This window comes from Paramisgurnus dabryanus, chromosome 7, assembly GCF_030506205.2.
Source record: "Paramisgurnus dabryanus chromosome 7, PD_genome_1.1, whole genome shotgun sequence".
NCBI lineage: Eukaryota > Metazoa > Chordata > Actinopteri > Cypriniformes > Cobitidae > Paramisgurnus > Paramisgurnus dabryanus.
The window spans coordinates 35461602-35486663 of record NC_133343.1 but is presented as its reverse complement, the minus strand read 5'-3'; the positions used below and the strand labels follow the sequence as shown (position 1 = coordinate 35486663).

The 25062-nt window shown below is 36.2% G+C and overlaps 1 protein-coding gene and 1 long non-coding RNA gene across 3 annotated transcripts; both read left to right on the top strand.

Annotated features, from left to right (window-relative positions):
* The first annotated feature begins 380 nt into the window (after window positions 1-380).
* LOC135770072 (uncharacterized) lies at window positions 381-24450 on the top strand. The gene is made up of 8 exons (XM_065279717.2): window positions 381-536; window positions 14026-14127; window positions 16038-16228; window positions 16861-16944; window positions 18118-18238; window positions 18402-18454; window positions 20721-20870; window positions 21930-24450. Exons 1-8 carry the CDS (start codon window positions 413-415, stop codon window positions 22104-22106), a joined length of 1002 nt encoding a protein of 333 aa, XP_065135789.2. The 5' UTR covers window positions 381-412; the 3' UTR covers window positions 22107-24450.
* Window positions 10556-12732, top strand: LOC135737607 (uncharacterized). Of its 2 annotated transcripts, none has more exons than XR_012336995.1 (4): window positions 10556-10806; window positions 10910-11060; window positions 11369-11445; window positions 11541-12732. It is a non-coding gene; the product is annotated as an uncharacterized lncRNA (long non-coding RNA). The 2 variants fall into 2 exon arrangements; XR_010528547.2 differs by having other exon boundaries at window positions 10558-10806; window positions 10903-11060.
* Window positions 24451-25062: the final 612 nt, after the last annotated feature.

Below are 25062 nucleotides of genomic sequence, written 5' to 3'. Positions count from 1 at the left end.
CAGGACATTAAAACAACATTTTGCTGAGCTACAGCGGGGCTAAAATGCAGTTATAGACCGTAGAAACCATTCCCATACACGTTCAGTTTAAAATGAGTTTACAATATTTGGGAATATACATAACGAATGGTTCTTATATGCATTACTGCAAGGAACTCATTATAGCATTTGCTTTAGATGAGGATAAAAAATAAAAAACAATAGACTGGATAAAAAGTCATTCTTGAGATCAGCACATTGAAACAGAGAGACAGAGAAGGGGGGCAGAGGCATTGCTTTATCCCTTGTGTGACACTCACAGAGGAAACCTAAAACTTACCCACTCACACACACGCACACACATAGAGAGAGAGAGAGAGAGAGAGAGAGAGAGACACACACACACAGAGAGAGAGAGAGAGAGTAACACCACATGTTGCAGGACTGCTCAGACTTGGAAAAACACTCGCTCAGGATGGTGACACAAAGGATGAGAAAATGCCCAAAAATGTTATCCGGTGCTTTTATGGTCTGCATTTTTGCTGTGGTCTTTCAAGGTGAGTAACATTACTTTTTTAATTAACTGCAGATGTTTGCTTCTAACTTTGCATCAGTTGAGATGTTGTGTGGCTTTAGGAGGGAGGAGGGTGCGGTCCATGAGAGCTTTTAAAGCTCCTGTTAGACCAAAGTTAAATAAAAGACTCCAGTTATCCTTCATTTCTTATTCATCTATTCTGTTGGTTTTGTATCTGCAAGATCACAGCATTTATGAAATAAAGATGATGAGTTTTCTCATGCTCAGGATGAATTTTAATAGCACACCGCTTCACACGGGTTGTGTTTGTGCATATATTAAATTACCAGGTAAAATCGGGGGCTTATCTGTTGTGATTTTTTTAGATAGAAATAGGGTTTTTTATTAATTTGGGAAGATGTTAAGCAATCAGGTGTGATATAAAGACCTGGGCAAATGAAAAACTGGATCAAGTGATCTATCGTATTCAGAGACAAAACACTAATGTTTGTGTTATGTGGAAAACATAAACAACAAATCATTCTTCTTACTTCCAAATAAATCGTTTTTCTTTTTGTTTAAAGCATAAATTAACAAAATTAAGTATGATTTATGTTCAAACAAATGCATTGCCAAAATGGTAAGAAAAGTTAAGATGCAACAGCGACAGAGGAGTAAACTGCTTTGTTGCACAAACAGATCAAGACTTTTATCAATAATGGATTATATTTTAGGTTATTATTCACCAAACCTATGCCTTCAGAACATTTGAAATATCTTGCAGCTGCTTTACATTATAAATTGCATCCGATTGAAGCTTTAAAAGGGTTCCTCATCTACTCCCAATGTAAAAATCCATTGATTCCAAATAGACAGAGATTGAGAGTTTGAACGACTGAACAACTATTTCTAAGGTTTTGATATTTTTACTGGAAAGCAAAAATAGTATTTAACATAAATATGACATCACATGCATTTCTGGCAATATATTTTATTTTTGATTTGTCGGTTAGCTGATCTATATTAAAGGGCGATTTATAGTCGTGCGTAGGTCCTACGCCGCTATCCGTAGCCCTGCGTAGCCTGACGTGCACCTCACAAAATTTCTAACAGCGCGTCAGCTCTATGCGGACCGCAAGCGCTGTGATTGGTCCACCAGAACCCCTCCCGTCAGGTAAAAAAACTGCGTCATAGGGATTTCCGTTTGAGATGGTAAAAACAAAGATTAGCCAAGTTGAGGAGTGATTTAACTCAAACTGCAACATAAGTCGCTGTTTATTTACTTCCATCATTGCTGGTCTTCTCAAATTATACACAACAAGTTCCTTTTCCTTCCTCGTTTGTGGGTTAACTTGCTTAGCTTCTTCTTCTGTGACGACTTCTGCTGCTACTGTGGTTACACGCGTGATTACTGCTAACCAGCGGTTTTGCGTGTGTTTGCACGTCGACGCGGACGGCGACGCAAAAGTATAAATGAAAACCGACGCGGAACCTACGCCGTAGGACCTACGCACGACTATAAATCGCCCTTAAGTGTTTAAGCCAGGTGTGCCTCATAAGTCTTGAAAAGTGAAGCCGCTGGCTCTTTGCTCGCCCCCCTGGTGGCTGGCTGCGGTACAAGTCATAAACCCCGCCCTCTCCATTCAAAGGAATGGGACTCTGCTCTAAATAAAAAAAAATATTTACATTTCCAATAAAAGTTTCCGAAAGATGGTTTTGGTAGTTGATATCATGCTGATATATGTTCAATTTGTGATACGTTTTATTTTTGCTAGTAATTTGCTGCTATAGAAACGTGGCGTGTCGTTATGATTGGCGTGGTTGAATTGGGCGCTCAAGCATTTGGGGGATGTTTGATACTGCGGCTCCGCATCTGGCTCCACAGACTATTCCTTCTGCGCATGCCTTGGCTTCAAACTGACGTTTTTACGTAACATGGCGGCGACCATGGTCGGACATTTTTGGCTTCAATTCATTACAATGGAGGGAGGCGACGTCGCATCGTCCATCTTTTTTTACAGTCTATGGTGTAAATCAAAAGTTGGTGACAAATGAAAAACAGAAACATGCAATGTTTAATATTTGTAAAATGTAAAAGTATTTTTTCGATGTATGCATTGCTTTACACATAAAAACCAGGAACAGATTGAATTCTCATTGGCTTAGGTCCCACTACAATTCATTTATTGTAGGGGGCTTTAAGGGGGTATACGCTTTTCTGATAATGATGCTTTGGCAGTGAGTGAGGGTTCTGGTCTGTTCAGGGAGCGTCTAATTGGAAACATAAGAATCGGGTTTTCTCCATATGTTGTTGCACTCCCCATATGGGTGGAGACAACATGGGTGCCGTACTCATTTACTAAGAGAGGAAGAGAAGGGTCAGAAGTCAGGGGGTGCTGAGAGAGAAAGAGAGAGAGAGGGGGGCGGGGGTCCAAAGAAACGCTCCTCCTTCCCTTCAACAGGATTGTTTTAGTTTCAAATTCCATCATTCCTAAGGGATCTCCTACTATAGCGGAGGACCACCGGCTATCCTTGAGAAAGTTTCTATACCACCGCAGTTTTCTATGCATCAGAGTGAAACCGTGGATACTGTTTAGATGTAGTTTCCCTTTGGTTAAACCAAACGTTGGGTTACACTAACATTGGAAATGTTTTCCAAATCCAACATTTTGGGTTGAACAACCCAGGAAGGGATCATTTAAACTCATTGGTTTGTCCATATTTTAGTCAACCATAGCATTTCTTTCCATCAATATGTGATTTTATGTTTTGTATCATCTGCCAATAGTGAAAACTGAAGTAACAGCACACGTCTCCTCTAGATGCCACATGAACTGAGCATAAACCATGGGTATGATCAACACTAATATGGATGCTTGCCTTAACAAGCACAGTTAAAACAGTTTGCTCACAGCAGAGATGTGAGGACATTGCCATTTGGAGGCAAAAGTGACAGATGTAGATGGGAAATGGAGGCATATGCTAGTGCATCTGCTGTGGCAAATCTGATATCTCTTAACAGCTGATGAACCATCAATATTGAAGCGTGAAGCGTGGCAAACTCGCTTCCAGCTCCGAAAATCTGAGATTTGGGCATATTTCTTGATTGTTAAGTATCCCATTACAGAATAAATAAATGTCACTTTATTGACACTTGGCATGATTTCTGTGCATGATGGGATCCTTTATCATCATTAATTATTCACGTCTCTGGCGTAGAAGGAATCCATCCAATCCCGCTTTCAAGCAATCCTGGGGTTGGAATGCTGAAACATTCCATGACTGGGAATTCCCAGAGGTTGTGGGGAACGGTAGTAATTGGACGAATCATTTAACCTCCTGTGAGTTCTGTGATGGGAAATGTGGAATGTTCAGATTGGGTTTAGGGTTTTTGGGGGGTGGGGGTAGAACAGATCTAACATCTGTTTAAAGGGGGTATACGGGAGGGGTTTAAATGTGCTCTTTGGTTGTAAAGGGCTCAATTGTAAGGGCGAGGGGTAAGATTCGGAGGTAAGGCCATGTGTATGAATTAAGAGATATTTACTCAACACCAAATTGTTTTGGCAATTCAAACAGGTTTCAAAGTGCAAGTTTTGGACAAAAATGCAAATTTGTGAAAATTGTGATGTCATGTGCATGCGTATGACGCATTCAGACACCTACTGGCTTGGCATGCATAATACAGCGTTTACTGTAAGTCGTTTTTGTGGATCTGTGTGAACCAGAATCATTGTCGTCTGTAAGTGATAAACGTAAAAAAAACCAGTTCAGTTTTAGTACATTGTTATGTAAACACCTGAGTCTGGGTCAAATATAAACGCTTTCTTTTCTGAGAAAATATACCACTAAATACATCAGCTACTGCATATACAATATTATGCGAAGACAGATCTCTGTTCTACGCTAACTTCATTTAAAATTATACATTCAGAAGTTGCTTTTCTAACACATTGCCTCGGCATAATGCATTTGCATTGATTCAAAGCAAAATCTTTTCTTAGAATCTGAATCACAAAAATTATTTTTGCAAACTTTAGACACGCCTTTATTACACTGCTTTTCCAGACCTCTTAATGTGGTTGAATTTAATTTGTCAACCACTGAACTAAGAGACACCAAAGCAGAACCTCATTGTAGTTTCACAAGTCATTTCCCTGTTTTTCAGATATTTTTAAGGTTTTCTGTGAGTTTTTTTGTGCTTCTATTTCCTGGATACCAAAACATCAATGACAGTATTTGTATACATCCATCTATAAAATGAGTAAAATTGGGCAGTGTACATGCACAAACAAATCTGAACAAACATTAAATAAGATTTGATGGAAAAAGCAAGATGAGTGGTTTTGAGGGTGGATTTATTCAAAAGCTAAAATAATGTACACATTTAAGAATTTGTAAAGTAACAATTAAATACAATTTTGAAAGGGGGAGGTGGTCTTAATGTTGGGGAACACTGGGCGTTTGCATGTCTGGGTTTCTTCAAATTACCTAAAGTTTATACATTCCTTTTTGATGTGGAGGCTGAAACATTCAAGAACTGAGGGCAAAAGTCACATGATAACAGACCTACAGTAGTCAAAGTGTATCAAGTTACTCTCACGTCGTGATAAACAACTGTGCTGAACCTTTGGTTTGAGCACTCAGTAGGTACGTTTACATGCAACCAAATAATCCATTTGTAATCGTATTGAAAAGCCTTCATGTAAACACCTTAATCAAATACATTTTTACACGTTTATACTTTTAAAACATTTACCAAGCGTTGTGACTTTTAAAAAATGTGTTTTCATCACCTATATCTGAAAACTTCTTAAGAACAACTTTCTCCAACTCCGTTTTGACTTTAATCCAGAGATAAAGCCTGAACTCGACGAGAGATGCTGTACGCAGCGAGGCGTTGCCAGATCCTCTGCCTTTATGAGTTTAGATTTGAGCTACTGTTTAAACTGTTTCCACCAGTTGTTTTTTACTGCGGGTTAAATATGAAAGTATTTTGTTCATTAGTTATTGGTTTTTGGGCTGTGAACATTCATTGGGATGCTTTTGGGCTAGTTTTGATTGTCCATTTGGGATAGTTCTGATACGCGAATCTGGCAACCCTGGCTGTGCACTTGCGCAGACGTTCGGTTCGGATTCTATATAATGTACATGTAAAAGAACATTTTAATCAGATTGCAATCATACGGGTGCATGTAAACTGTATCGTTGTAACCTTCAATCGTATTAAATTCAATCGTATTGACAAAATGTTGTGCATGTAAACATAGCCAATGTAAGTGTCCTCCTCTACAACCATAAAAGTTATTTTATGTTTTGAAAACCCTTGAAAATTATCTTATTAAAGAAGCAAAAACTTTTTTTGCACTATTTTTATAACTATTATTAATAATAATGGTGATGATGATGATGATGATTATTATTATCATCATCATTTTTTATTATTACAGTAATAATTTAGAAAGCCAACAATACTCCTTTAGTATCACAATGCCAAATTTCAATAGTATTTAGGAAGTGATTTCAGGTTTATATAACTATTTAAAGCTTCTCAAATGTTAACTTTCCATCCACGTTTTAAGAAAACACATAAGGCTGTTTATAATAAAATAAAACATAAGATAAAGAAAGACAACTAACAAACGATTCTCATATTACAAACTAGGCCCAAGATCTTTGTTATGTTAAGTTTCCACATTTGCTCTTTTAATAAGCCTCTCTTATTCTAGTTAAAATATCAGGTGTACAGAAACACACACAAGCTTCACATTTGCTTCTTTTTTAACCAATTAATGAACAAAGAAATAAACCTGTATCAGGCTGCTAGGAGCTCAGTGGGGTGAGTGAAGGAGTAAATACCGCTGAGGTGAGGTCATGTTAAGAAAAAGTCTTCGGGGAGGCGGGAGGAGGTTACTGGAGTACAGAAGAAAATTACAACCTTCAATGTACTCTGCCTGAAGTGCATGCACAGGGCTTGTGTAATGAAACGCCTGTTTGGTTATTTTAGCTCATGATGCTGAAAACTCTTTAGTCATTTGCTAAATTTAATCTTTAAGGCATTTCTTTCCAAAAATGTATTGGAGGAAAGTTGTATCGTAGACTGTGAACAATTCCTTGTTGCACTTAAATTTTTAAGTTAAATCTACTTGAATTTATAATTCATTTCAACTTTCTTTACTCTACTGTAAAAGTAAAAGTTGGATCAATGTAAAAAATTGTAGGGCTGCATAACAACTAATCGCAACTAATCGTTTGCAGAATAAAAGTCTTTGTTTATATCATAAATGTCTGTGTACTGTGTATAATAGTTATGTATATATAGATTCACACACATGCATGTACATATTTAAGAAATATTTATATACATTTCTATATTTATATATACAGCAGTTTATATTATATATGAATACTTAATATATACACATATTTTTACATGCATGTGTGTGTATTTATATATACATAATTATTATACAGTACACACACATTTATGATGTAAACAAAACTTTAATTCTGCAAAAAATTAGTTGTTATCCAGCCCTAAAAAAAAATTCAATTGGGAATGCCTACATTTTTTTAAAATATTTAAATTAAATTAAAATTTGAAAATGTTTTAGTTGTTTAGTAAGTTTTTTCACTTAAAGGCGTTCTAAGCGAATCTGCGAGACGTTAGTTTTTGTTGACGTTTGAATTGTTTTCAAACAGACGGAGCGTAGCTAACTCCTCCCCCTCCCTTCCGTGCTTTCTTGAACGCGCCCAACCCCCACCCCCAAATCCTTCTTGTCGTTTATTGGCTGGAACACTTTGAGGCTGTTTACACTTGGCATTAACATGCGTTTTCGTCGATCGGATCACAAGTGGACGACGTTAATGCCAGGTGTAAACGGTGTTCAAAACGTTTTGAACGCGTCCACTTTCGACCACTTTCAACCACATTCAGAGGTAGTCGAAACCACTTTCGATCGGATCGCTTTGGAGTTGCGGAACGCAATGTGGTTGAATGCGTTCGAACAGCCACATGCGACCGCCTTCTCTCCGCCCATTTATCTAATCTGAGGTATTAAACACTAATTTTACGTCTTTTTTGACTTCTGGCGTGAACATACGGTGAACAGCGCTATTTTTAGCCTTTCATTGATAAAACTACTGCGGGGTGTTCTCCGTAGTTTCGTTTTGAAAGCGTGAAAGTTGCGCGATCCTATTTCATCAATTGCGCCGAAAATTCAGAGAAAGCTCCAACAAATAAACGTACAAAACACTGTGCAGCATGTATACTTGCTAAACAAGCAGCGGGCTCCGACATAATATAAGTTTGCGTCCATATAAACTCATAATTACTCCCGCTCGCGTTTGAATGACAGCAGAGAGACTCGCCCACCGTCTCACAGACCACCCCCTCACAGTATTCAGGACAGATGCGGTCGAAAGTGGACAAAAGAGACGGATTTAAATACCAGGTGTAAACGCAATGTGTCTCTCTCGTCCACTTGTGATCCGATCGATGAAAACACATCTTAATACCAAGTGTAAACAGCCCCTTTGTTATGGTTTCTGTTTGTAGGTTTGGCCACTGTGTTGTTATTGCCGTTTGTGAAGCCTGGGCTGTCTACAGAGATCGCGTTTTTTTACAGTTTGATCAGCGGACAGGCAGCAAGCAGATAGTGAGGAGATGTTTGCTGTATGTAACAAAAATGTTTTATGGTCTAAAACGCGTCAATTCGCTTAGAGCGCCTTTAAAGTGAGAAAATTTAAGTTTATAAAACTTAATAAACTTTTTAGGTGTTGATATACATTATAAAAAATAATGTTGAATAAGCTTAAGTTATTTAAACTTATTCTTATAATTTAGCAACTCCTTACAGAAAGTTAATTAAGTTGTAATTTCAAGTTGATTAAACTTAAAGCTGTAAGTGCAACAAGTAGTTTTTTTTACAGTGTACACATTTCTCTTTTGGCTTAATTTATTATACATTTTTCATTTCTGACTTGTTGGCTATGGGGAGATAAAATAAATGAAATAATCACACAAATTGTTTTAGACAAGCATCATTCAGTGGACTAATAAAATTATTGGCATTGATGGTTACAATTTTAAATATACTGTTTCGCTCCATGTGTTACATAATACATTTGTTGGCATGCACTTCAAAACATTTAAACCTACATTTAAACATCAGTCAGATTTACTGGCGTATAGAATAATCAAATGATCGATTATAATAAAATAGGCTACGATGACCTAACAATACAGTGCATTGAATAAAATCTCCTAAAGCATGTAAAATTATTCTGACAAAGGTCTAACTTTATCTTTAGACTTGTCTTCTGAGCACATGGCCAAACACAAAAAAAGATCTCTCTTTAAAACTGAATCACTCTTTTATTAAAAACATCTCCAGCAGAAAATCTCATAAATCAAATCTCCAGCACATAATCGTGTGCAAATGAGAAATGGCTCTAGCAAGCTACTTGAGAGCCATAAATAAGTGCTTCTTTTATTTCTCCAAATCTTTGCCTCCTTTTCTGTCACCAGTCTTTCTTTTTAAACCGCTTAATCTGTCCCTCATCCCTCCCCCTCATCCTAGAGGTCTATAGTGGGGTAGTGTGCTCTGTCAGGGTTAGGGTTATAGGTCAGGACCTCTCGTGGTTTGGGGGAGGGTTAAGGTTAAACAGTATTCGTATCCACGTCTCATCAGTCTATCAATTATAATGCGCCACATCACATTCGGTTTACTGATTTATAGCAGCACGGCTCTTGGCACGGCCTCGTGGTCCCAAAACTGGGTCAAAATGGTTCATAACTCTGCTTCTGAATAGCATTACGTTATGTAGAACATTGAAAAAGTGCTAAAAATTCATAGAAAGTTTAAAGCTTCACTTTGCATTGTCTGGGAGCTGAGAATAAACATAAATCTAAGAATATGATGTCATAAGTAAGCTTTTGGCCACTTTGTGGTGTGGGAGCCATTCTGGCCCTATTCTGCTTGTTTCCACCAAAGAAAATGTGCTTGACAATGCTCCAAAATGCTGGTTTTAAACCAGAAACTAGTAATGGCAGAAGCCATGGGACGGAAAATCCTTAAATAGAAGCCATGGGACGGGAAACCTTTAAAATATAGTCTTCAAAACAACAAGAACCTCAAAACAAAAGCTTAAAATTCGGTCTCCTAAAATACAATTAACATTTCAAGAGCAGGATGTGTCAGATCATAGGTCTGCAATGGAATGCCTTTAAAGGAGACATTTCACAAGACTTTTTTAAGATGTCAAATAAATCTTTGGTGTCCCCAGAGTATGTACCTGAAGCTTTAGCTCAAAATATCATATAGACAATTTATTATAGCATGTTAAAGGGACACAAGGCAGCATTTTTATGTTAATAAAAGTTCGCTGTATCCGACCCGGTGTCCTTCAGTCTTGTATAGTCTTAGATATAGAACGCATTTACTCCCAGACACTAGGGGGAGCTAGTAGAGAAATAATACTCAGACTTGCCTTGTGTGCCTTTAAAATTGCCACTTTTCAAAAATGTGAATTTTTTGGGTGTGTCCTTTAAAATGCAAAGTTGATCTCTGCACTAAATGGCAGTGCAGTGGTTGGATAGTGCAGAATAAGGGGCGGAACTATCCCCTTCTGACATCACAGGGGGAGCCATTTTTTCTAGCAGAGAATGGTTTACCAAAACTAAATTACTGGGTTGATCTTTCTCACATTTTCTAGGTTGTTAGAAGCACTAGTGAACCAATTATTACGGTGGCCTCGGGGTGCAAAAATAAATTACAATGGTAAATTACTTATTTACAAGATTAAAAACAAATTTACAACTTTTTAAACAAATTTATATTTTTTTTAACAAATTTACAAGTTTTTTTTAAACAAATTTACAAGTTTTTTTAACACATTTACAATGAGTGAATAAATGTACAAGTTTTCTAAACAAATTTACAATGATTGAACAAATTTACAAGTTTTTTAAACAAATTTACATGTTTTTTAACATATTTACAATGAGTGAACAAATGTACATGTTTTTTTTTTAAATTTACAAGTGTTCAAACAAATTTACAATGAGCGAACAAAATTACAAGTTTTAAAACAAATTTACGTTTATTACGGAAAGGGTAGGTACAATACGCTGACGTCACGCATCTGAGCCTCCGGTGGGAGGAAACCCGGAAGTATCGCCGTGAATCACATGAGAGTTGTGAATGCGATGTTGTGTATTAGGCTGTACATAATATTAACGGAAAGAGAGTGATAATATATAACCTTTCATCGCTTCCGAAGTGACTAAAAGGGATATTGGACCTTATTTTCAGGTAAGTGAAATAGTTTTAGTTAGCTAACGTTAGCTGTCCAAGTTGCACACGTTTTGGATGGCAGTTATCAAAATAATTCACTGACTTTCTCATTAGATTACAGACAACACGAGAGGGTGCTTCAAACGTTTTAATCAGGACTGCATTGTTTGTTCGCTCCCGGGGTTACATAGACTGAAACGAGGAAGTGTGACGAGTTTGTTTACATGGTGCTGTAAACTTCAACCCAGGAGGACACTTCAAAGGAATCAAGGGTGCGTTAACTTGTTCGATGATATAATCTGAATAATCTTTAAAAGATTAGGATTTTATGTAGTGACTAATGAGACGATTTGTTAAAATTACCTATATTTATACTATAAATTATATTTTCATTTAATCATTTAAACCTCTCTGAGTGTGACAGTATTGTAATGTTTTATCATATTACAAAAACTCTAATGTTGCCTAAGCAAACTGTCATTTATGTCAGATAGATAGATAGATAGATAGATAGATAGATAGATAGATAGATAGATAGATAGACTGCCAAGACTGAAATCATGATTATGTTAATTTCCAGTGTCTGTGATATTGAAACACTAAAGGAAGAAGAGGAGGACCACCATTCGTTTCCTGAGCAGAAAAAAAATTAAGCATGTAATTCATTGATGAAAATTAGAACAAATAAATCTCATGACTTCATTGATCTTTCTTTTTTTACATGTAATTTTCTCCTCTTTCTCAATACACAGATCTAACAGTGGTTCTGGGGCATTGCAAGACTATGGTTACCTGGAAACATCTCCTATTATGGAAGATTATCGCAACATTTGTGTCTTGGATCATTTTTTCTTGTTTCTCTGCCACAGATTTAGCTGTAAGGTTTAAAGGTCCCGTTTATCCTGATCCCATTTTTTAAACTTTAGTTGGTGTGTAATGTTGCTGTTAGAGCATAAATAATATCTGTAAAATTATAAAGCTCAAAATTCTATACCAAGCGATATATTTTCTTTAATAGAATTTCCCTTTCAAAGCCTATAGCAAACGGCCAGTTTGGACTACAGCCCTCTACTTCTCGATTGAATGACATCCAAAGAAGAGTTTTTTACTAACCTCTGCCCACTGGAATATGTCAGTCGCCAGCTAAACTCAAGTGGCTCTACTAAGCTGCTGTTGAATCACAGCACACTAAACAAACTACATAATCAGAACTCGATAGGTATTTCTGAAGGAGGGACTTTATAGAACAAGGAAGACATCAGCTCGTTTTTAGTAAAGTAAAAACAGCGCTAGAGAGTATGTAAAAAATATTGTCTTTTTTTACACACAAAACATGAACACACGCTATATTGCACACCATAAACACAATCATAGTTTGTGTTAAATACTCTCATTCTCACGGCACCCATTCACTGCAGAGGATCCCATTGTAAGCAATGTAATGCTTAATTTCTCCAAATCTGTTCCAGTGAAAAAACAAACCATCTATATCTTGGGTGAAAAATTACTTTAATCCCAAAAACAAACGTTTTTCATTTAAATGTTTTTACTTTGCTTTATTGTTACAATTTGTACAGTAGATAGAAAATATACATTGGAACAAATGTATATACAGTGGTGTGAAAAGGTGTTAGCCCCCATCCAGATTTCCCATGTTATTATTGCATATTTGTCACACTTTAATGTTTCAGATCATCAAACAAATTCAAATATTAGTCAAAAAATAAAACCCAAGTGAACACAACATGCATTTTTTAAATGAAGGTTTTTATTATTAAGGGAAAAAATCAAAACTACATGGCCCTGTGTAAAAAAGTGTGTTAGTACCCACTGGCTTTTAATGTAAATATGTTTGGTTCTAAAAATGTACATATATATTTTTTCATACTTGAGACAATATACATTGAAGTTCATTTATAAATAAAACTATATTTTGAACAATGAGTGAAATTAAGTTTCTTTAATGTAGAAATGAGTTGTTCTAAAACTGTACAGTTATTTACTTAACACGTATCTAATGTGTGCATTGCATGTCTGTTAGAAGTGTGTGTGCTATTCCTGGGTTTATAAGCATGTGTTAAGCAGCCAGTAGTTAAAAAACGAGTCCAACTTAATTTTTACTGACTTCCATTTCTCTAAATATACTATTTGGAGGGTTTAGCCTCCGCCCACATCTCCATCATAGTAAATGCGTTCCAGGTGGATTCGGAAGTCAGTTCTGGTTTTGACAAAAAAAATCACACCATGTTATCCCTGTGATTCCTCTGATAGTGTCCTCCTGGGTTGGAGTTTACAGCACCATGTAAACAAACTCGTCACGCTTCCCCGTTTCAGTCTATGTAACCCCGGGAGCGAACGAACAATGCAGTCCAAAAAGTTTGAAGCACCCTCTCGTGTTGTCTGTAATCTAATGAGAAAGTCAGTGAATTATTTTGATAACTGCCATCCAAAACGTGTGCAACTTGGAAAGCTAGCGTTAGCTAACTAAAACTATTTCACTTACCTGAAAATAAGGTCCAATATCCCTTTTAGTCACTTCGGAAGCGATGAAAGGTTATATATTATCACTCTCTTTCCGTTAATATTATGTACAGCCTAATACACAACATCGCATTCACAACTCTCATGAGATTCACGGCGATACTTCCGGGTTTCCTCCCACCGGAGGCTCAGATGCGTGACGTCAGCGTATTGTACCTACCCTTTCCGTAATAAACGTAAATTTGTTTTAAAACTTGTAATTTTGTTCGCTCATTGTAAATTTTTTGAACACTTGTAAATTTAAAAAAAAAAACGTGTAAATTTGTTCACTCATTGTAAATTTGTTAAAAAACATGTACATTTGTTCACTCATTGTAAATATGTTAAAAAACATGTAAATTTGTTTAAAAAACTTGTAAACTTGTTCAATCATTGTAAATTTGTTTAGAAAACTTGTACATTTATTCACTCATTGTAAATGTGTTAAAAAAACTTGTAAATTTGTTAAAAAAAACTTGTAAATTTGTTAAAAAAACTTGTAAATTTGTTTTTAATATTGTAAATAAGTAATTTACCATTGTAATTTATTTTTGCCTTTCCAGGCCACGGTAAATTATAGCACTTAAACATGGAAAAAGTATTTTTGTGATATGTCCCCATTAAAATGACAAGAAAGGCTATTACAATAAAAATCACATAATACAAACGCTGTTTGTTTGAATGTGTTGTTCTGACATTGTTAACCTTGTTTATCAGGTGTGCTTTGTGAATTTGGGGTCGACGAGGAGGAGCTCATGCGTTTTTTTTCCCGTGGGGATGGTGATCTAACCTTTCCAACAGCAAACAGTAAAGACGGAGGTAAAACTGTTACCCCTTGTTTTCAGTTATTTTAAATATCTAATTTTCATAAACCTTACGACTAATATCTTATCAGATACTGTACATCTGATAAAACATACTACATTGTGTATAAATGCACACTGGAAACAATGCAGCATGAAGTTAAAACAACTTGGTTTTGCAAGTAAATTTAACCTACTATTTTAAGTTTTGACCAGTGATAAGTTGACATAACTTAGAAAAACAAGTTGAAATTGTTAAAGTAACACAAAAATGTATGTTGATTTAACAAAAATTCAGCATTTTTACAGTGCACTGTACACTGAATGATTCATTCAATTTACTCAATTTTTTTAAGGTAAGTGGTCACAATCAATTTATGTAAGCTACGTTTAAACAAAAAAAATTGAAAAACAAAACAAAAAATTTTTGTTTATAAGTAGCTTAAATAAATTGATTGCAACCACTTACCTTAAAAAAATTAAGTATATTGAATGAATCATTTGTTTTTTCAGTGCACTTGTTCATATGATATTCATTGATGCATTATTTATGATTAAAGTGACATTGCTTTTCATCATTTGTATGTTACTTTTGCCTTTAGTTTAGTTTAGCTAACAACCAAATCTTGTCCGACAAACTTGGAGAACTAAACCCCTATAACTAGATAATTGTTTTTTAGATATATTCATGTAAATGTTTAAGTAACAAAATTGACTGCATCTCAACATATTTAAAAATAAATGTATAAGAGCTAGGGGTGTAACGGTACGTGTATTCGAACCGGACCGTTTCGGTTCAGGGCTTTCGGCACGGTGCACGCGTGCACCGAAAGGCCGAATGCATTTTGTGTGCGCCTGTGCGGAACATAATACGTGCGTTTCCGCACGAACATATTAAGTGGCGGAAGTCTCCGCGTTCAGCGCAAGTCTTCTGTCAAACATATAACATAATTCGGCCCGCAGAAAGATTTTTATTTACTTAGTTGTATATCCGTTTGATTATTGATGTAAACGTTTACGTGTCGTATCTAAAAGCGCATGTTAAACGCGTGTCAACGCGCTGCTTTGTTCTTTCAAAAGTGCGTGAGAGGATGCACGTCTTTCGTTGCTACGCATTCATGAGACGCACTTTCTGTGACAGCAAGAATAAGGAATGCGTGATCAGATTTTTCATCTGCATATCACGTCAATCATATCATTGTCACAATGCGATCAGCTGGTCGGGACAGAGAAGAGCTGTAACCCGGGCTTACTCAGCTGTTACTCAGCTGCGGAGGGGTTCGTAAGTAAAGTCACAGCTTACATTGACAACACAAGCAAAGATTAGGATAAACGTGCAAAAGATCAAAGATGGCTATGTATGCAGCTCACTAATCTCAAAATGAGTGTATCATCATGTTGCTTGCTATGCAGTTACACATAGAGCAGTAATATTATTTTTATACAGAGATGGTACATAGCCAATTCAATTCTGTGAGTTAAACAATCCAAAATAAATCAAAACAGAAAATTTTTAGTGGCAAAAATGTAGGCTAATAGTTCATAAATGTATTCAGGAATTGAATTTGTTAGTTCAAGGTTTTAGTAGAAAAAGTTTAAGAGAAGGTTACCTTCTGTTATAAAATAATGTAAAAAATAACTTTGCAGTAGTATTTTATTTATAATTTTTTCATTTTATATATATTTTATCTGTTATATTTTAATAAAGTGTTTAAAAAAGTGTAAACAAATTGTAAAAAAAAGTTAAAAGTAATAAACAACCTGCAGTTTAATGTTTGCATTTCTCCCTTACTGTACCGAAAATGAACCGAACCGTGGCTTCAAAACCGGGGTTCGCACCGAACCGTGATTTTTGCGTACCGTTACACCCCTAATAAGAGCACATGAGAAAGACCATCAAAAGTACCAAATCAATGTCTCTAATAGGTGGTTTTGATGTCCAAGTGATTGGCTTTGACAACTTATTCCCTTCATCTGAGTCACGGACCACAGAAACAACCACGGTTGAGATGAGTGTGTCCACCCAGGCAACGGAGTCCACCACATACGAGCAGAGCACACAGATCCCTGATCAGCCCAACTCAGACTTACCTAAAAACAGCATGGTCACATCAAACGTAAGACAACCAACGCATTCACCCTTAACTGTAAAAATGGATTTATTGCTATTTAGCACCAAGATTTGTGGCTTTCCAACACAATACTTATTGTTTATTATCCAAAAAAGCACTTTAAATGACCAAAATTATACAGAAATGTATTAATAAACATTATTTTAAATCATACTGGTTCACCTCCAAAATAAATTTGTGATACTTTTGGAGCCTTTTTAATATGATTCTGTTGTAATCTCAGTATTTTCCTGGTCTTACAAGCCAATCATTTGCAAAACAAAACGCATTGTGGTCAGCACAAACTTCGCTTATCCTCTGTGAATTTGAATGTAGTCTTGGTTGAATTTTCTCTTAATGTACTTTTCATGAGAATTGAACTTGTTCATTTGACTAGATACAGAAAATTTGTGCCTACAAAGACTAAAAAGATAAGCATTTTTTTTACTATCCTAGTTATGGACAACTATCGCTTTTCCTTGTTGACCCTGATCAAAAAAGACACAATTTGGCCACAAATTGCTATTAAGAGAGATGGATGCATTATTTGCCAAACTCTATACAAAGATTATGTTTATTATTAGGTTAACATTATTAGGGACCATTGCTCCTATAACTTTTTTTTTATTGATCTGTAGGAACATGTGGTGTGTGTGGATAAAATACCGGCGGAGAGATACAAACACAATGTTGAGCTGAAACTAAAGTCTCCCTCCACATGTGTAAGTAGTGACCTGGTTTAACCCTGCATAACAAAGTCAAATCTGGGTACTGTATCTCATAATGGTGCACTGATTCTAGATCAGTTCGGACTAGTTTAAAGAGATGGACTGGGAAACTCTTTCACCAGCTTCAATAAAAATGAATACAGTATTTATACTGATCAATACTGTATATTTATTTGTCTACAAATTTCTTTAAGGATCAAACCATTGATTTAATAATTGGTTTGCAAACAAATATTTGGTTAAAATCCTTGCTTCAAGACAGAAAAGTTAAAGATCGAAAGGCTAAAGACTAAAAGGAACACTTCACCAATTTCCATTAAGCTTTGTATAATTAGAACCCCAGTCATGTTTTTGAATAGTGTGTTTGCATTGAATAAATGCATAACACACTATTTGTGTGGCATCTAAGTTATGGCCATGTGATTTCCAAGCAATGAATGTACTGATAAAACATACCGCGTGGATGCATCGAAATCACTTACAGTAAGACAAAAGTGTCTGCCAAATGCAAACATGTAAAAAATGTAGAAGTCCCTAATAAGTGTGCTATGCCATGTGATCGGTCTCATAGGGCAGATCAGTCACAGAGGTCTTGTGGCGTGCACATGAATGGCATTCCATAACACGCTTTGGGCGGCGGCCACTTGGAATTCATGCCAGGATGTTTGCCAAGATACACAGCCAGGCCTCTGCGTTTAATGTCAGAGCCAAAATACAGCTTCAATAGAGTGAAGTATATTGTAAATAAAAACCACACTGGAAATTATATTGTGTGACTCCAACAGGCCGGGCTGGGAGACAGAAAGCTTGCGACTGATGTTGGCCCGAATAAGAAAACAGTGAAACACGATCCAAACGTTAAGCGTTTTCATCACAAGCCTTCGGCTAAATGAGAATTCGCTCCCTCAGGCAACAATGATTTAGAAAGAAGCAAATCTGTTGCTATGAAAAGAAACCTTTATATATAGCTTTATATTACACCGTATTCCTGAAGAAAAAATGAATTCGAGGAAAAGAGAGAAAAGTTTAAGATCGAAAGGCTAAAGACTTAAATCTGTGAGTTTGTAGTCGTTCTTCAATAAGTCCTTGTCTATTTTGGGTATGCTGTATATGTATTTAAAGTGTCCTATAAAACACATTTAATATAAACACATTTTCATCCAATAGGAAGAGACTAAAGCCAAGATTCAGAGTGTTCTGGAACATCTCTGCGGTGAAGACTGCAAACTGGAAATCTACCAGGAAGACAACACTGATAAGATCACAGTTTATGGAGACATTATCGAAGGTTTGTTTTGTTGTTGCTTTTTATCACTTATATATATATATATATATATATATATATATATATATATATATATATATATATATATATATATATATTATATATAAAAACATTTTCCGGTGCTGTAAATAGTTGGACTAAAATCTGTTGTTTTTATTGTATGAAGCTAACCCCAAAGAAATGGCTGACAAATTCAACAACGACAACATTCTGGATAAGGTAAGCAACACCAAGCAATTCATAATATCATTCATAATATCAACAAAAAGCTAGAAATGCACATTTAAATGATAGAAGAGTAATGCTGCGTACACACCAAAAGTGAAGAATCGTGTGTCTCACTAGATTACTCGTGGGACTTAACTTCGCATAATGCAGCGTACACACCAAACGCGAAGCATTTCATTCCTTGCTTTAGATTACTGACGGGATTTTACTTCGTATCATGCAAAATTATTAACTTCACGAAGACACGTTTGAGGCAAATAACACGCGTTATTGCGGCAATCACTCCTCCCATTTCACGTCATTCGCTCTGTGTGAGTTCACATCTATTCGCGCATTTGCATTGACTTTGTATATAATTCATTTGCGCAATGAATTATATTTTTGTTTCTGGTGTGTATTCAGCATAATGCAGCGTACACACCAAACACAAAGCATTGCATTCCTTGATTTAGATTACTGACGTGATTTAACTTTGTATCATGCAAAATTATTAACTTGCGCGAAGACACATTTGAGGCAAATAGCACGCGTTTTTGCTGCAATCACTCTGCCCAATTCGCGTTATTCGCTCCGTGTGAGTTCGCGTCTATTTACACCTTTGCATTGACTTTTTTTTATAGTTTATTCGTGCAAATTTATTATATTTGCTTCGGCATGCAGCGCACACAACAAACGCGAAACATTGCATTCCTCGCTTTAGATTACTCACAGGATTTTACTTCGTATCATGCAAAATTATTAACTTACGCAAAGACGTTTGAGACAAACAGCACGTGTTTTGCGGCAATCACTCCGCCCAATTCGCGTCATTCACTCCGTGTGAGTTCGCGTCATTCGCACTGTGTGAGTTCACGTCTATTCGCGCCTTTGCATTGACTTTGTCTATAGTTTATTTGCGCAATTAATTATATTTGCTTCTGGTGTGTATTAAGCATAATGCAGTGTACACACCAAATGCAAAGCATTTAATTCCTCGCTTTAGAATACTCACAGGATTTTACTTCATATCATGCAAAATTATTAACTTACTTTTATTAACGAAGACATGTTTAAGGCAAATAGAACGTGTTTTGCGGCAATCACTCTGCCCATTTCGCGTCGTGCGCACGGTTTGAGTTTGTGTCTATTCGCGACTTTGCATTGACTTTGTATATAGTTTATTTGCGCAAATTAATTATATTTGCTTCGGCATAATGCAGCGCACACAACAAACGCGAAGCATTGCATTCATCGCTTTAGATTACTCACGGGATTTTACTTCGTATCATGCAAAATTATTAATTTACGCAAAGACATGTTTGAGACAAATAGCACGTGTTTTGCGGCAATCACTCCGCCCAATTCGCGTCATTCGCTCTGTGTGAGTTTGCGTCATTCGCTCTGTGTGAGTTCGCGTCTATTCGTGCCTTTGCATTGACTTTGTCTATAGTTTATTTACGCAATTAATTATATTTGCTTCTGGTGTGTATTGAGCATAATGCAGTGTACACACCAAATGCAAAGCATTTCATTCCTCGCTTTAGAATACTCACAGGATTTTACTTCGTATCATGCAAAATTATTAACTTACTTTTATTAACGAAGACACATTTAAGGCAAATAGAACGTGTTTTTGCGGCAATCACTCTGCCCATTTTGCGTCGTTCGCACCGTTTGAGTTTGTGTCTATTCGCGCCTTTGCATTGACTTTGTATATAGTTTCTTTGCGCAAATTAATTATATTTGCTTCGGCATAATGCAGCGCACACAACAAACGCGAAGCATTGCATTCCACGCTAAAGATTACTTGCGGGATTTTAATAAATATTTTCAATTTGTCCGAAGACGCGTTTGGGCCGAATATTGCATGTTTTCGCGGCAATCGCGCTGCCAAATTCGCGCCATTCATATTGCGTTTGGTGTGTACGCCACATAATACTATAGATGAGTAAACCATGTTTATATGTTAAAAGGGTTTCACATAGCAGGGGTTGAACAAAGTTCATGTGAATAAAACACAACACACTCCTATGGCTCTGAATCCGCAAACGCTTCGTGTTTTACAATGTGGTTGAATTTATGTGAGAGTGAGGTAAAGCTGTAACTCATTATGAAGTAAATAGCTGTGCTGATGATTCAGATAAACACGCCACACACCACAAACAACCCAGCATATTGATTCCACTTCATATCACGCAGTCTTTTAACACAGGGCTGGAATAATACAACACCTCCCAAATAAAAAAGATAACATGTGTTGATTTCTCTTCATGTCTAGGTTGAAGTAGAAGAGGCAGTGTCTCGTACGAGCCAGCGCTCTAAAGATGTGTTTGTCTCAGTGTTGATAGCTGGTTTGCTTTTGGCTGCTTTGCTAATTGCTGGTTACTTTCTAAAGACTCGACAAGAAGAGCCGAAAGGGCTTCGACTGGTGAGTTGCTAGAGGACATATTTGATTTTTTAAGAACAAATGAACATTCAACGACAGCTCAACTGCTAGAGCACTGTGTTAGCAGCGCAAAATTCACGGGTTAGATCTCAGGAATCACACAAACTGATAAAATGTATAGCTTGAATGAACTGGATAAAATCATTTAAACTCACAACTTTACATACACTATTTGCATTTTGCTTGTATGCAAAGCGACCTACAGTGCATTACAAGCTATGCATTTTATCAGTAAGTGAGTTTTCCCAGCCGATTAAAATTTCATTTTCCATCTCCCATAGAGTTAAACATTTGATTTTTACAGTTTTGGAATCCATTTAGACGATTTCCGGGTCTGGCGGTACCACTTTTAGCATAGCTTAGCATAATCCATTGAATCTGATTAGACCATTAGCATTGTGCTTAAAAATAACCAAAAAGTTTCGATATTTTTCCTATTTAAAACTTGACTCTTCTGTAGTTACATCGTGTACTAAGACAGACGAAAAAATTAAAAGTTAGGATTTTCTTGGCCTATAAGGCTAGAAACTATACTCTCATTCTGGCGTAATAATCAAGAACTTTGCTGCCGTAACATGACTGCAGGAGGCGCAATGATATTACTTAGTGCCCGAAAAATCCCCGGCTATTGAAGGTTCTTTTCAGGCGCTGCGTAATATCATTGCCCCTGTTGCAGCCATGGTACGACAGCAAATTCCTTGATTATTACGCCAGAATGTGAGTATAGTTCATTTCAGCCTAGAAAATCGCATCTTTAAATTTTCCGTTGGTCTTAGTACACAATATAACTACAGAAGAGTCAAGTTTTAAATAAGAAAAATATCAAAACCCTTTGGTTATTTTTGAGCACGATGCTAATGGTCTAATCAGATTCAATGGATTATGCTAAGCTATGCTAACAGTGGTACTGCCAAACCTGGAGATCGGCTAAATGCATTCCAAAACTGTAAGTATCAAATGTTTAACTCTAGGGATGCTGAAAAATGAGCATATATAAAAAAAAGGAGTGTCCCTTTAACTAAAGTTACTTTCTTCATCAAGGCTGAGGAGTCCTATCCTGTGGATCAACAGTCCCAAGGCAACACATTACTGTCTGATGCCCCCCTCCCTCAACAGGAGCCTTTGGACAAACCAGTCATCAATGGAGAGTCACCAGAATCTGCACCCACCAATGGACATTCTGCCACACAGACACAGGTGGCCGATACACCAATGTAAGAGGCTCGGCGATATCGTCAATTCAACAACCAACAAAGAGATGACAAACATAAACGGTTATTGTAAACAACAAACGCAGGCTATCTAGACATTATACAGATTTTTGTAAATCTATGAATATTATGGTGATAAAAATGATACTGGAAATTATGCTGAGAGACTGAACAATAAAGATGACAACTGCGATTTTATCTTTTGTGCAAGAGACAAAGAAAACAATCTGCTCTGACTAAAGCTATAATGTTAGGTGCTGATCGCAAACATGCATATTTACAGATGCTTTGACACAGCTTTTCTATGCAGAAAATGAAAAATATATATTTTTTAATGATTTGCATATGTGCACATTTCGTGTCCAAAGTCGTAATTTTTTTCTGCTTTTTTCAAATGCTTGAATTATTTTAATAAATTTGGTACTCATTGTTATGATGCCATAACAATATAATATTTTCTATAAAAAGCGTCTTAAATAGCAGAAAACAGAATTAACCGATTCAGACAACAGGAACTCATGGCTTTCAGCTATATAAGACACTTTTTAAAGAAAATATTATAATGTTAGGGCCTGTAACATCTTATGATCCATAACGATGAATACCACATTCTTAAAATAATTAAACATGTAACAATTTGACAAAAGCAGATAATGAATTATGACTTCGGACACCAAATGTATACCTGGAATTACATAATCACCCATATGTTTGAATAAGAGTGTGCATTCCCTTGTAAAGTCTGCCATCATGCACCGCTTTCAGGTCCAACCGATCTCATATGCCATAGGGAATAACAGAAAAAAATACACTAATATACACTCGTATCATAATGGAAAACGACCAAAACCCCCCGATCCTAATTTTTATCTCAACAACAAATCCGAGATGACCAAACATGGACTCATGGAATTGGATTTTTTACGAATTATTGATATATTGCTGTTGGTGATTCATACACTGTGTGTTTATCAAATTTTTGTGATTTAAATAAATAGTGCTCATAAACGGTTGTTTAAATTGTATCCTCTAAATAAAAAGAGTTGAGGGTTGGACCCAGAAACAGTATTCCTTATGTCATTACTTAACAAAGCCGACTGTCTTGTGCCTACATGGTATGTGGTACAGGGTACAGTAGTAAATAAGTATAATTGTACATTTTTAAGGTACTTTAGAACAGAAATATGATTATTTACTGTACATGCAGCAACAAATAAGGCTGAGTTCAGCAGCCTCGGGTTTCTCTGACAAGTCATATTTTTCTCTTTGGTTCATGTAGGCATTTTTCTACTTGCTACCTAGATTGATTTCAGCAATGTTCAGGATCTTTTATGTAGATTTTGTTATAAATTATGCATTTGGTATATGCTGTAAGCCAAACCTAGTTTTTCATCAATTTTAAGTGTGCTTCTTTTATGTCTCTGAGAACCTATCAATTTGTTATTTTTAGCATTGTGCTCTACAAGTTGAGCTACAGGAACTGGGTAAACAAAAAATTATCATTTTGGTTAAATTAACATAAACACAAGCACTGCTAATATGCTTAAAGGTGCAGTGTGTACATTTTAGCGGCATCTAGTGGTGAGGTCACGAATTGCAACCAATGGCTTAGTCGACTGCTCACCCCTCGCTTTTAGAGAAGCTACGGTAGCCGCCACCAGACAAACATGTCATCGTCGGAGACAACTTGTCCGTTAAGGGCTTCTGTAGAAATATGGCGGCACAAAATGGTGACTTCTATGTAAGGGGACCCTCAGTGTATGTAAATAAATGGGTCTCGTTCTAAGGTAATAAACCCATACCGGTTCATTATGAAAGGTCTTTATACACCCCTGATAATATAGTTTTGTATATCATTTTGCATTTCCGTCAAGAGATCCTTCTAAAAATTACACACTGCACCTTTAAATATCAGATATATCCGGTGTATCTTAAAATAATTGTAATAATTGGTCAATATCTCCCTTAAAGTGTGCCATCATGAAATTGAACATGGTCCTTGAAATATTTTACCTATACAGTTTTTTGTTATTGCCTATATTTTTATACAAAGTAAGTATATTTAGTTTTATACCTTTCCGGTTTTGGCGTGTAATCTAGACATTTAGTTACTAATTGGGAGAAATAAAGGCAAGCATCTTGTTTTTTGTGCATGTGCATAGTGTATGTTCAAGAGCGAGTGGTTATATCATTTTATTTGATGCTGTTTTCTTTCATGTATGTGGAAAAGCCAAATTCCAGCAATAGAATAAAAACAATTTCCATATGTTGATTATTTGTGTTGATGAGTGTGGTCAGTATAATAGATGTTTACTGTTATAACATGTGACAATAAAAGCCTCTAAATTGTTTACTTTTTCACTTTACATTTTATCATGAATCAATTTCATGTGTTCTACCAGACAATGTGAAAATGGGCCTAAGATATAAATATTTAATTTTGCTAAATCACCATTTCAGACATGTAAAGAAAGTCTGATATTAAATGTGTTTTCAGTTTATCACACCACCCAGCCAAATTTTGAATGATTAGTAAATAAGTAAAATCTTGGAAAAACAGGCAAAGTGCGCTCAAACGCTGGGGGCGTGGCACTGAAACCACGCCCACTCGTGGGAAAGCTGCCATCTCTCTCAACTTTCAATTACCACTACAACCTGAATAGATGCTTACGATTGTGTTAGGGGCGGGGCCATGCGCGGTGGCTCCAGTATGCCATTTAGCACACTTAAGCCCCGCCCAAATAATCCTGAACACAGAAATTTGGAAAAACTGTTTAACGGTGTAACAGTGTTAAAATTTAAAAACATGTACAGCGGTAGAGAATCAAGCCAAACACTTAAAGGTATCGTTCAGCCAAAAATGAAAATAATGTCATTAATGACCCTCATGTCGTATCCAAACTTGTCAGACCTCAGTTCATCTTCGGAAAACAGTTTAAGATGTTTTAGATTTAGTCTGAGAG

Excerpts from the sequence above, each read along its gene's own strand:
- LOC135770072 (XM_065279717.2), top strand. The coding sequence starts at position 413 with ATGTTGCAGGACTGCTCAGACTTGGAAAAACACTCGCTCAGGATGGTG. Across the intron at positions 16,229-16,860 it reads ACAGCATGGTCACATCAAAC|GAACATGTGGTGTGTGTGGA; the intron begins GTAAGACAACCA and ends ATTGATCTGTAG. Across the intron at positions 18,239-18,401 it reads TTATGGAGACATTATCGAAG|CTAACCCCAAAGAAATGGCT; the intron begins GTTTGTTTTGTT and ends TATTGTATGAAG.